At 44.3% G+C, this 13,621-nt stretch overlaps 1 protein-coding gene across 1 annotated transcript in view; it reads right to left on the bottom strand.

Annotated features, from left to right (window-relative positions):
* The window catches only part of pappa2 (pappalysin 2), a 573,700-nt gene that overhangs the window by 135,948 nt on the left and 424,131 nt on the right, over positions 1 to 13,621 (bottom strand). Inside the window, exon 16 of the mRNA XM_068036526.1 lies at positions 10,003 to 10,216. Within this exon, the coding sequence (XP_067892627.1) occupies positions 10,003 to 10,216 (214 nt within the window). The remainder of the gene's footprint in view (positions 1 to 10,002; positions 10,217 to 13,621) is intronic.

Genomic DNA, 13,621 nt, shown 5'->3' on the forward strand with positions numbered 1-13,621 from the left:
TCACTTTCTATAGGACCAACACTCATTTTGTTAACTCATCTTTTTCAAAATATCTATAGAAACTCTTACTGCCTGTTTTTATATTTCTAGCTATCTTTCTCTCGTACTCTAATTTTTCCCTCCTTATTAATCTTTTAGTCAGTCTTTGCTGTTTTTTTAATATTCTGTCCATCTTCTGACCTGTCACCCATCTTTCCATAATTATATGCTTTTTCTTTAAGTTAGATACTATCTTTATAACTTTTTTAGTTAACCACGAGTGGTGGGTCCTCCCCTTGGAATTTTTCTTTTTCGTTGGAATGTATCTATTGTGTGTGTTCTGGCATTTCCCCTTAAATGTCTGCCTTAAACTTCAGCTCTATTGACCTATCCCTTAACCTAATTTGCCAGTTCAATTTAGCTAGCTCTGCTTTCATGCCCTCATAATTTCCCTTATTTAAGTTTAAAATACTAGTCTTAGACTCACTCTTCTCTCCCTCAAACTGAACGTAAAATTCAATCATATTATGATCACTGCTGCCTAGGGGTGTCTTCACTATGAGGTCATTAATTAATCTTATCTTGTTGCACAATACCAGGTCTAGTATAGCCTGTTCTCTGGTTGGCTCCAGAATGTGCTGCTCTAAGAAACTATCCCGAAAATATTCTATGAACTCCTCATCTAGGCTATCTTTGCCCATCTGATTTTTCCAGGTTGTATGTAGATTAAAATCCCCCATGATTACCACAGTACCTTTCTGACAAGCTCCCATTATTTCTTTCTTTATACTCCATCTTACCACTTGGTTACTGTTAGGTGGCCTGTACACCACTTCCACAAGTGACCTCTTGCCTTTATCATTTCTCATCTCGATCCAAATAGCTTCTGCATCCTGTTTTCTGAACTTAGGTCATCCCTCTCTATTGCGTTAATTAATAATGATTAATTAACAGAGACACTCCTCCACCTTTTCCTAGCTTCCTGTTCTTCCTAAATGTCATGTAACCTTCAATATTCAGGTGCCAATCTATGCCATCCTGCAGCCATGTCTCTGTAATGGCTATCAGATTGTACTTATTTACTCCTATTTGTGCTATCAGTTCATCTGTTTTGTTTTGAATGCGACTTGCATTCAGATACAATGCCTTTAGTTTGTCCTTTTATTATTTTTGTAAGCCGTATCTGCTGATTTATTCTTAGATTTGTACTCTCTGCTTCTTCCTGTCACAGTCTGTTTATCATTGCGAATATTAATACCTTTTCTCTCTTGCCTTGTCTCTACTCTTTGATTTACAACATCTTCCCAAATTTGATCCCTTGCCCCCACTATTAGTTTAAAACCCTCTCTACCTCCATAATTATGCAGCTCTCTGGAACACTGGTCCCAGCACAGTTCAGGTGTAGACCGTCCCAACAGTGCAGCCTCCATTTTCCCCTGTACTGGTGCCAGTGACCCACGAACCAGAACCCACTTCTCCCACGCCAGTCTTTCAGCCATGAATTCATTTCTCTGATCTTATTTGCCCAATTTGCGCATGACTTTGAGGTTCTGCTTCTTAATTTGGTCCCTAGCTCCTCATACTAGCTATGCAGAAGCTCTTTCCTTGTCCTGTCTATATCGTTGGTACCTACATGGACCACAATGACTGGATCCTCCCCCTCCCACTGTAAGTTCCTCTCCAGCTCTGAGCAGATATCCTGAACCCTGGCACTGGGCAGGCAACACAGCCTTCTGGACTCTCACTCTTGGCCACAGAGAACTGTGTCTATCCACCTGATTATACTGTCTCCTACTACCACTACATTCCTATTAACTCCCCCCGCTTGAATGGCTTCCTGTACCACAGTGCCATGGTCAGTTTGCTCATCCACCCTGCAGCCCTCGCTCTCATCTATACAAGCTGAAAGAACCTCAAACCTGCTGGACAATTGCAAGGCCTGTGTCTGCTCCACTTCTTCCTTCTTGATCCCTTACCTGCCTCACTTGCAGTCACACCCCCCTGTCCCTGACCAAATTAGAAAACCGTATCCTATGGGGCGTGACAGCCTTCTGGAACAAACTGTCCAGGTAACTTTTCCCCTCTCTGATGCATCACAGTATCTGTAGCTCGGCCTCCAGCTCATCTGCTCTGAGCCAAAGCTCCTCGAGTTGCAGCCATGTTTGCCGTGGATCACACTGGCGTCCACCAGCTCTCACATACTGCAGTTGCAACACTTGAAACAGCATTCCAGTCAAATATGTCCCTCAGAACATTGCAATTCCCGAGTTGCTGGAAAGGTCTCGAGCGTGGGAAAATTTGTCCAATGGAGAACAGTCGGAAGCAAGTCAAAAGGCAAATCAACGCCTGTGATGGTTAAAACAAGTTGTCAGCCAAGAGCTGAGGCCAGGTGCTCAGTCACAAAGCAATACATTGTACAGGTGAAACTAAGGACAGGGTTGAGTGAAAGGAATAATTAAAGAAAGTGTTTCTGTAAACCAGCAGCCTAAAGTAAAGTTCATCTGATTTCACAGCAGCTGCACAGTCTATTACGCAACAAAATAATAAGCTTATTTCTAGGAATATGAGAGAAAGCTGGTCACAGATATATACTCTGCAATCTGTTAAGAATTAGGAAAACCCAAAAGTCAAGAGCAATAATAAACATCCTAATCTCTGATCAATGATGGGATAAAATCCTAGGTACTATGTAACAAAACCATCCCAGTAGAACCAACTGCAGAAAACTATGTGAACTGATTCTGATTTTACTGATGTCTTCACTTTGGTATGGATTTAACTAGTTCACTGGACTCACAGTAAATGGCTTACCTTTCTGCGATCAACAGAACTTTATCTTTCTCCCCGCTGTTCCTGCAAATTGCACCGTCCTTATCCCATTCAGGACTTTTCCTGTCTCCAAACTAACCTCCTCAGCCAGCAGCACTGGCCAACAAGCCAACAAGGAAGGAACTTCCTTGACAGCAGAGATTAAATCTGCCCCCCTCTGGATAGGAAAACTGACACTTTTTCTAGAATTACTGGGTACAACAGGAAAGACACCATTCAGAGGCAAAATGCTTTGAATGCGAATCCAACTATTTATTTATAGAACTTTGAGTTATAATATTGGAGGTTGAGATTCTACCTTGAATGAGAATCCTAGTGATCTGTGGTTCAAGGGGAGAATTCAGCTCAAATACAAATCTAGTATTTCACCATTAGAGCCATACTCCTCTGATCAGGAAGTTCCACTTTGCATTGAATGGGAGTTCGATACTGTAGTACCAGTAGCCCTCTGGACCAGAGTCCAGTTCTGGAGCACTACAGCTAAGTTTTTGCATTAACGGCATACGAGTGTACACGTCTATTACAGTCACATCTATACAGTCTATCACAGTCTATTACAAAATAACCAAAATGTGAAGACATTTTCCTCAACTACACAACTTCCAAGGTAATGATATTGGCAGTACAAATGCATTGTGCTGCACAAACCTCCAGTAGTATATTAACTCTATATCATCCTTTCTGTGTCCTCTAGATATCCACCTTTCAGCCAGTGGAAATAGTTTATCCCTATTTACTCTCTCAAAACCCCTCCCAATCTCGAAGACCTCTCTTAAATCTTCCCATAACTATCTCTGCTTGAAGGAGAACAATCCCAGCTTCTCTATTCTCTCTACATAATTGAAGCCTCTTATCCTTGGTACCACTCTAGCGAATCTCCTCTGCACCCTCTCCAAGGCCTTGACATCCTTCCTAAGTGTGGTGACCAGAAATGGACAGAATACTCCAGCGGAAATCTAACCTTTATTTATAAAGAGGTAGCATAACAAGCTTGCTTTTTCTCTTTTTCAGTAAGGTACAAATACAGAGACACAGCACTAGACACGGATGAACGGACTATTGGCTCTTTGTCTTGACATCATGGAGGTAACTGTAACCCAGCCTGTTAGGTGGGAGCTAACAGGATCAGATCAGCTGCCCATTTTGTCTTTCCACTGACTGCGAGAGAAGAATATTGGGTGGGATGTAAATCGAGTGCTCAAACTATCCCCAATGTCTCTTTTTACTTAAGCTTAAATTTATGTTAAACATAGGACAGCGAGTAGGTTATGGTCTAGATTCTCCTATTAGTGATCATGGAAGTGAAAGACAAGATTAAAGAACATAGGTGGAGCTGTTGAGAAGGCAGCAGCATATGCACAAGCACTGAGTGGGAGGGGGAAAGGGTGGGAGGGTGTAGGGGAGAGATGAGGGAGCTAAGTTTCCTTCCTCTGAAATTTTTTGGCGTAGTTATATTCCTCTCCCAAATCCGAGAATTGCCCCTGATGTTTCCCTTAACTTTCAGCATGCGAGTGCATCTATAGACAGCAGAACTGTTGAGGGCACTAACATGACCATCAGACTAAACGCAAAGGCTGATACTCAGATTATGCTTGCCCGTAGACCTTTATCACACAGTCGAACAGACACAGACGTGACCTAGCTCTAGGTAACTGCTGTCTGTCAAGCTGATGAAAAGAAGGATCTAGAAATTCAGGGCTGAATTTTTTGTGCCCGCCGCTGAGCCACCGCAATCTTTCGTGCAGTGGCTCATTTAAATAGCCAGGGTGGGATGCCCCGATCACGTGCAAGGGCAGGCTGTCGGTCCCCGCAATGGCATCAGCTGCCTGTGCGCAGGCACTGATGCCGGTTTTAAAGGGCTGTCAGCCCTACTGGGAAATTTTAATATTTAAAGGTGACATTAATAAAAATAAATACATTTCTTTTGCCCCTCCCACCCCCCAATAACAATTAAATTAATTATTTGCCCTTTCCACCCCAAAATCACTTACCTTTACAATTTGACCATCCCCCCCTAAAACTGCACAAACTTTCAACCACAACCCTTCCCACCATCCCCTACACCCATGATGTTAACTTGGCCCCATTCCCCCCACCACACTGATAAACCTACCTCCCCATCCCCCCTCACCCCCTCCCCACCACCTCCCCACCAGTGTGGTGCCTCATTTCCCCGGATGGGGATCCTTTTTTTCCATTCATTCATGGGATGTGGCCAAAGCTGGCCAGGCCAACATTTATTGCCCAGCCTTAATTGCCCTTGAAAAGGCATGGGAGCGCCGGCCATTGGGCTGAAGATCGCAGCGGGACATCAGGCAGCGACGTGAGTTTCATTAATTAATTCATTTTAATTTATTTAAATATTCAAATTGGGGTCCCGCCACCGAGCGGCGGAGGGGCCATCACACGGCCTTGCCACTGCCGGTAATATTGGCTGGGCCCTCCCGGCGTCAGAGTGCGCGGCGGCCCTCTCCGAGAGGCATCTTCAGGCACCCACCCCTCCCCCGCCCCCCCCCCACCGCCAGGGAACCCAACACCTGGGGGAGAACAAAATCCAGCCCTCAATGTCTGAAGTTCAAACCCTAAATATGAGGGTCTGAGGACACCTGATAACAGAAGAGACTATATATTTCAATCAAACTAAAGAAGCATGATGACAGCAAAATGAATTGATAGTAATTAACCCAGGCAAACTGAATAGTGATACTGATTAGAGCTAGAGAGAGAAAGGGTTACAGGACAGGGCAGTGTGTTATCGATTACAGCAGCCCTCCCACCCCACTGGTTGGACATCCTCGTGTCTGTTTCAATGCTTTAGATTACAAGGCTCTCTTGTCTCCCTTTATCAAGGATCATTGGCCATTTCCATTCGGTGTACGTCTGCACTGTGTTAGAAGGAATGCCCCCCTGAAAGTCCGAGCACTTCACCCCCAGCATACCTCTTTATATTAAAAGCATATGCATGCTATATAGTGTCTGGAAACCTCATTAATAAATGGAAATTTTGGTGGGAGATGTTGGTAAATATCCTACTTGTGATATTGCTCCCCGGCACTGGGTTCCAGGAACCTGCTCTTGCAATCAAACAGAAGGCAAAAAATAAAATCCATTTGCTGGAAGTCTTACCCAGTTCCCTCACCCCGCCCCCGCCCCCACCCCCATGACAGCAGCATCATCATCAAGTCACAAAGTTGACCAGCACCCCTTCACATGTCACAGCTTTGTACAATGAAACGCGAAAAAGGACAGTAAGGTCATTGTGGCGGAGAGAGTACAGAATTGAAGTATTTTCAGCCCTCCACTTTGTTCTGCTCCTTGCCAGGATGCTATCACAAAGTTGGGACACAGCTTCACAGATGGCAACAGTCCTCACTCAACTCTTAACATATGATCCCTGAAAGAACTATTCACCTGCAGTGGACACCTGCCAATTCAATTCCTCTGCCAAAGTCTATAAACAACTTCCATTGCTACAGCACCTTTCAAGCCACACACTCACATGCACGCACACGCATGTGCTCACACATGCATACATGCACACAATGCATTTCATTCTCTCTGTCTCTTCACCAGAAAGCAGCTAATAGTGAAACCAGCTGCAGCATCCCAGTAAACCCAATACTCCAGGCAGGGACAATTATCTGTTAAGTCCTTACTGGGAGCGTAGAATGTAGACATATGTGAGCATGTAACATCAAATACAAAACTTCAAAAAGCTGAGAAAAAAACTATACCTCGTTTAGAAAATTCCATCCAGTCACTTCTACAGAATAAAATGAACACTACTTTGAATAAATCTTGTTTTGGGAATTGAATTGATTAAAAAAATATCCAAGATGAATGGGCCTAGGCTTTCACCCTCACCCCTCCTGGAGTATCTGAGGCAGTTTCCCACTGTTTGCCCTCTTGGAGCACTGGATGCAAGAGTTGCCTATTGTCCAGCATTCAGCATTCTGAATTGGACAGAGGATATCCCAGGACAAAAGGTGAAGAGCACTCCCACAGCATGGTCATGCATGGAAAATCATTCAAAAAAAAACCATTCACTAGCCACCTCTTTCTTCCACTAAGTCAGGTCCAAAAGGAGGTACAAGAGACAGCGACAAGAGAAGCAGTGAGAGAAAGGGAAGAGGAAAGAGGGAGAAAGAAAGCTGGATATGTATTCACAATTGTGGAGGTTTAATGCAGGGAGCACATGTTGGTAAAATTACTCCTTCTGTTGGCATTGGAAAAAACTAGCAGTCAAGATAGTGTTGTGAACCTGCATTATAAATGGTTGAAGGCTTGACTGCAGGTGTCAGCTTTCACATTTCTAGCATCTATATCTGACGTTCTAGTTACCAGGTCAGCATAGACTCTCTCTTGCTGTACTGACCTACATGATTCCATCACATCGTGGCCTGTACTACTCAAGAAGATTTCAGTGATAAAAGACCACTGACCTGTTTCTAGCTCACTCCGGTTCTTCAGGTACATTTCCCCTTGTCTTGGCATAAAGTTAGTACATTTTCTGCTTCAAACATTGAAGATCCAATGAATTGACCACAATCTTCGAGTGCAATCTCAATGCTAATGCCCCTGGGCCTACATCTGTGGCCCTGTATTTCACATTCTAATTCCATCTTGTGCCTGCAGCTCTCTTCTGATGCTTGGATGTGTGCTTTGTGTACAAGAACAAATGAAAAGTTTCTCTTCTCTTCCTCGTCTTGCTTTCCAGTTCCATGTTTACTTTAAGTGTTGAATAGTATGGACTGCAGATGTCTCTGTGAATTCATTCGTGCTGCAAAATGCTATCTGCCAATGATGGAAGCCTTCCCGCTGGCCAGAACTGATCTGACCAGTTGTCCTTATCTCTGGAATGGGATGATGAATTAATACATAATGCACTGTATATTGTTCTGACTGAGATCTTGTAAAATGTGGGGAGTGACGTTAAACAACCTTCGCATTAGTGAAGACTTGCACGCTCCTGGATTGGGAATCCAACACTGTGCTGCAAGTCAATGACCCCTCTGCAACAGTTCAGCCAAGTGCAAAGTAGATCTGGTGCATTTAGCAGCACAAGCAGTAACAAAGAAGACACTGTGCATGTGCAAACACTCAGATTCACACACACAAACAACAACTTGTTTTTAAAGCTACTTTAACATATGTCATGCTAGGCCCCCAGCTGCCAAGAATCAGGCACATTAATTTTGTCATGAACATTGATTTTAAACTGTTATTGGAGTGAGGGGAGCACTTGTTGAACAGATCAGCCATGGCTGCAAGGGACGTTTGCATATTGGCAGATGGTGTTTGGAAGGACAAAGCAGCCATTCCCTGACATTCAACCCACAATGGACATTTGTGACCATCTCCAACAAAAGAGAATCGAACCATCTCCCCTTGACATTCAATGGCATTACCATCACTGAATCCCCCACTATCAACATCCTAGGGGCTACCATTGACCAGAAACTGAACTGGAGTAGCCATATAAATACCGTGGCTACAAGAGCAGGTCAGAGGCTAGGAATCCTGCGGCGCGTAACTCATCTCCTGACTCCCCAAAGCCTGTCCACCATCTACAAGACACAAGTCAGGAGTGTGATGGAATACTCTCCACTTGCCTGGATGGGTGCAGCTCCAACAACACTCAAGAGGCTTGACACCATCCAGGACAAAGCAGCCCGCTTAATTGGCACCCCATCCATAAACATTCACTCCCTCCACCACCGAGGCACAGTGGCAGCAGTGTGTACCATCTACAAGATGCACTGCAGCAATGCACCAAGGCTCCTTAGACAGCACCTTACAAACCCACGACCTCTACCACCTCGAAGGACAAGAGCAGTAAATGCATGGGAAAACTACCACCTGCAAGTTCCCCTCCAAGTCACACACCATCCTGACTTGGAACTATATCGCCATTCTTTCACTGTCGCTGGGTCAAAATCCTGGAACTCCCTTCCTAACAGCACTGTGGGTATACCTACCTCACATGGACTGCAGCAGTTCAAGAAGGCAGCTCACCACCACCTTCTCAAGGGCAATTAGGGATGGACAATAAATGCTGGCGTAGCATGCGATGCCCACATCCCATGAATGAATTAAAAAAAATCACCAGACGTTGAAGGTGGGGGAGTTTGCATTCCAGGTTCCGTGCTAAGATGGCTGAATACACAAATGGACATGGTCAAACCAGCTAGTCACATGACTAACCTACTGGGCAGCCTGAGTTTTTTGAATTTGTACAAATGGTATGGGCAGAAAACTGTTTGCTTCTGGACTGAGAAGATCTCTCTCCTGTCTGCTCCCATCTCTTTCTCACAAACCTCTGAATCCACTGAAGACACATGAACCCCAAGAGAGAAAAGTGTCCTACAGTGAACAAGGTTTAAGAAGAATACTGGGCCCCAACGAAAAGCAAGATCTATCTACAATCAAGGACGCTACAGTGAGCTTGAAGAACCGCAATAACAACTCTTCAAATATTGCCTCAAACTTTTCCACTTTACTTCTGTTCTTTTCTGTCTTTATTTGCATGTGTGTATCACATATTCATGCTAGTGTGGGGCGCGGCGTGTATCTGTAGGTGTTAACCAAATTAGAGTTTAAGTTTACGTTTAATAAATTTCAACTTTTCTTCTTTAAACCTAAGAAAGCATGTTTGTGCTGGTTTCTTTGCCTTATCATTGAAAAGCGGTGAACAAGGATTCACTAAGGGGGAGCTAAAAACACGGTGTGTTTAAAATTAAACCCTGTTGGAGTAAGACCAGGTGAAGGCTGAAAGTGAACCTCTTTCTCACCTGGTCGTAACACATAGTACAACATTACAGGAGCTTGGTAAAAGATAGAGGTTTTAAGGAGCATCTTAAAGGAGGAAAGAGAGGTTTAGGGAGAGAATTCCAGAGCTCAGGGCCTTGGTTGCTGAAGATATGGCAGCCAACGGTGCAGCACAAACTCATAAGCTGCACTATGAGCTGGTATTTAGAAGTTCTACTTGAGCCTTTCATTTACAGCCGCAGACCTTCCCTAATGTGGGCAGTGAGGTTGACACTGGCAGGCTAAGGACTCGACCCACCCACAGAGATTAAAATCGGCAGTCAACTGTTACAATGGCTCTGCTATCTCCAGAGGGCATCCTATGGTTCCTCCAGTGAAACATGCACTAGCTGATTCATTTAAGGATAAGCATATGGTCTTACTTACTTTCTGGATCTTTTGTCATTACTGCCATGGACATAATAGCCGGGGATGCATTTGTATCTGCAGGCAGAACCGACGTCATGAGCTCCTTGTTGACACCTTGGCACCAGCAGTTTGGCATTAGCTACTGGTGGTGGTGCAAGGCATTCCACCTTGCAGTAGGCCTCAGGAAGTGACCACATACCGTCTTCCATGCACATCAGGGAGTGGTTTTCTCCTAAAGAAAAAGCCATAAATACAGTAGCGGTTTCTCCATGTTCTTTATTCTGTTTTACAGTGTAATATTCTAGGGCACCTGTGAACACCTCAAGATTCAAGATTACTTGCGTCCATTAAAGACATGATGAATGCCTATCCCCGTGGTGCTGTTTAAAATACACTCAGTTTTATTTTAGGTATAAATAGTTGGCAGCTCTCAGCATTTTAAAAGGTTATGACAACAACATATTTTACAAACATAAAGCCCTCGAAACACAAAGAATTCTAAATTTGAACCACATGTTCAGAAAGTTCCCTGTGTTATTTAATTGATCAATCAGAGGACGATGCTGATGAACAGTGACATTGTTCTGAGCAGCGGCTTGGCACAATCCGACCGTTGAACAATCTCCCAAATAATTTAACTCACCCACTGCTGAATCCTCTTACAAATCACATTTGATGAGCATGGCTTGGTATTAAAAGCAAATTCGGCTGTTAAGATAGCTAGGGGAGAGGCAATTGCCATTCAGATTGTGTGTGCAGCTCACTGCATGGCCTCAGTGTGCCAATGTAACTGGTGATCACTCAAGTGGCGAACTAATGGATTCTCATTAGATGATGTGGTTTGGCAAATGGAGCCCCACACTCCCAACAGAAAGACTGCAAATCTGGCTGTCGTAGGAGAAGACTGCGCTAATATTCAGAGGGACATTGTCTGACAATGAAGGGTTACACAACTTTATTTTACCAATGGAGTACCTCTTCCCTTTACAGAGAGTCAGCACTTCCAGCAATGGAGTATCCAAGCTTTATTAGAGGTCACCTAGTTCTAGGGGTAGAGTGCTAGATCTCCATAGTTTCAGCAATAGACTTTTAGCCTTACTTTTAGAAAGCATGAAACCCCAACTGAAAATTGCTGAACTTCCAATCAAAATGCTGATAGCTCTGGTGAAAATGTGCTGAATTCCTGCAGGGGATACAGGTCCAGCAGCCCAGCAACTGATTTCCATTCAGATGGTAACACTTGCAATAAATGACTGGCTGAGTATACATTGGACCTGAAGTTCCGATAGTACACACTTGCATTTATCATTGAGGTGCAAAGAGACCTGCAGCTTCAGCAGCAAAATTCTGGATTCCGACACAGAGAGCCTACAGCTCCACAGGACTCACATTCAGACCCTATTTAACTCTAGCAGCTCTTTAATTCAGATAGCCAATGATTAGCCTCAAAGTAATAGGTCCTGGCCCAAGGTCAAGAAAAGTTCTAACATTGCCAAGAAAGTCTGTCCACCTGAAAATGCACAGTTGCTAACTAATATTCCAGAGAATGAGGGTTCAAATCCCACCATGCCAGCTTGCCCACACATAGATGCCCTTGAGGTGGTGGGACCACCGTCTTGAACCACTGATGGGTTTGTTACAACAGCGTGATTTGCTAGCCCACTTTAGAGGGCTGATTGTTGCCAGTGACACCTGCATCCTAAGAATGAGTGAATTCAAGAAATATTAATCCATACCTAATTAATTAGTAGTTTAAACAAGGTACCGGCTAGATTCTAAAAGAAGGAATTGATTTTTTTTTAGATCATGAATGGGCAGCTGCGACCTATTGCTTGCAATTCCTGTGCCACGTGAAAACTCCAGAACACTTCATGTGTCTTGGGGGACCATGTGTGTAAGAAAGGTCTCCAGAAGTTTCAGCTCGAGCTCAGGATTTCCGAGCTTCAGGGGAACCTGGAATCGCTGCAGAGCATCAGGGAGCAGGAAAGTTTCTAGGATCATACATTCTAGGAGGTGGTCACTGCATAGGCAGCAAGAGTTCAGGACAGTAGGTGGCCATCCAGAAGAGGAGGAAGAGGCAGGAGATGTAGAAGTCTTCAGGGTGTGTGCCACTCTCAAACAGGTACTCGGCTTTGGAGACTGCTGAGAGTAATGACACATTGAAGGTGTGCAGTCCAGACCACGGCAGCAATGGGCAAGGGACTGTACAAGAGGGAGCAGCAAAGTGTAGAAATGCAGTTGTTATAGGTGATTCCATGGTCAAGGGGAAAGATAGGCATTTCTGTTACCGTCATCCTGAGTCCTGCATGGTGTGTTGCCTCCCTGGTGCTAGAATAAAGGGCATCATGGAGAAGGAGCAGGATATTCTGCAGGGGGGAGTGAGCCAGCAGTTGTGGTACATGTTGGTACCACCAACAGAGAGGGCATTGATGTCCTACAGTCATATTTTCAGGAGCTAGGGAGGAAGTTAAAGAGTAAGACCTCGAAGGTAGTAATCTCTAGATTACTCCCAGTGCCACGTGCTAGTGAGAGTAGATATAGGAAGATAGGGAGGATCAATGTATGCTTGAAGCATGGTGTAGGAGGGAGGGCTTCAGTTTCTTGGGACATTGGGACCAGTTCTGGGGCAGGAGGCACCTATTCAAAAGAGACAAGTTGCACCTCAACAGGACTGGGAACAATGTCCTTACGAGGAGGTTCACTAGTGTGGTTGGGGAGGGTGTAAACTAAATTGGCAGGGGATGGGCACCAGCATATAAAAGCAGAAAAGAGTAATAAGGTACATAATGTGAGAATGTTGGACAGTACTAGAGAAGGGAGTAGTACCATACTGGATAGGGGTGGACTGAGCAGGACGACAAGGAATGCAAAGACAGGATTACAATGCATGTATGTAAACGCACAAAGTGTGGTGAATAAGGCTGGTGAGCTAAAAGCACAAATAGCAGCATGGGAATATGACTGGGTGCTTAATATACAGGGATATAAAGTGTTCAGAAAAGATAGAGAGGGAAAAAAGGGAGGTGTGGTGGCAGTACTGATTAGGAAAGACATTGTAGTGCTGGAAAGGTAGGATGTCCTTGAGGGAAAGGACAGAATCCATTTGGCTACAGTTAAGAAAAAAGGGTATGATCACACCACTGGGGGTATTCCCTAGGTCTCCAAATAGTGAGAAAGAGATAGAGGAGAAAATCTTCAAGGAAATAACAGAGATGTGCAAGAACTATAGAGTGGTGATACTGGGGGCTTTAATTACCCAAATATCGATTGGGATAATGTTAGAGTAAAGGGTAAGGAGCGGAGGAGGAATTTATGAAATGTGTTCAGGAGAACTTCCTTGATCAGTGTGTTCTCAGCCTAACTAGGAAGGAGGAATTGCTGGATCTGGTGCTGGGAAATGAGGTGGGCCAAGTGGGCCAAGTGGACCAAGTGTCTGTGGGGGAGCACTTGGGTAAGAGTGATTATTGTATCTTAAGGCTTAGATTAGTAATGGAGAAAAGCAAGGAACGATATAAGGTACAAAGTCTAGATTGGAAGAGGGCTAATTTCACCGCGATGAGAAGGGATCTAGCCAGGGCAAAATGGACCCAAAGACTGACAGGAAAAACTGCAATAGAACAATGGGTTATCTTTAAGA

Source organism: Heterodontus francisci, chromosome 8 (assembly GCF_036365525.1).
Source record: "Heterodontus francisci isolate sHetFra1 chromosome 8, sHetFra1.hap1, whole genome shotgun sequence".
Classification (NCBI taxonomy): Eukaryota; Metazoa; Chordata; class Chondrichthyes; order Heterodontiformes; family Heterodontidae; genus Heterodontus; species Heterodontus francisci.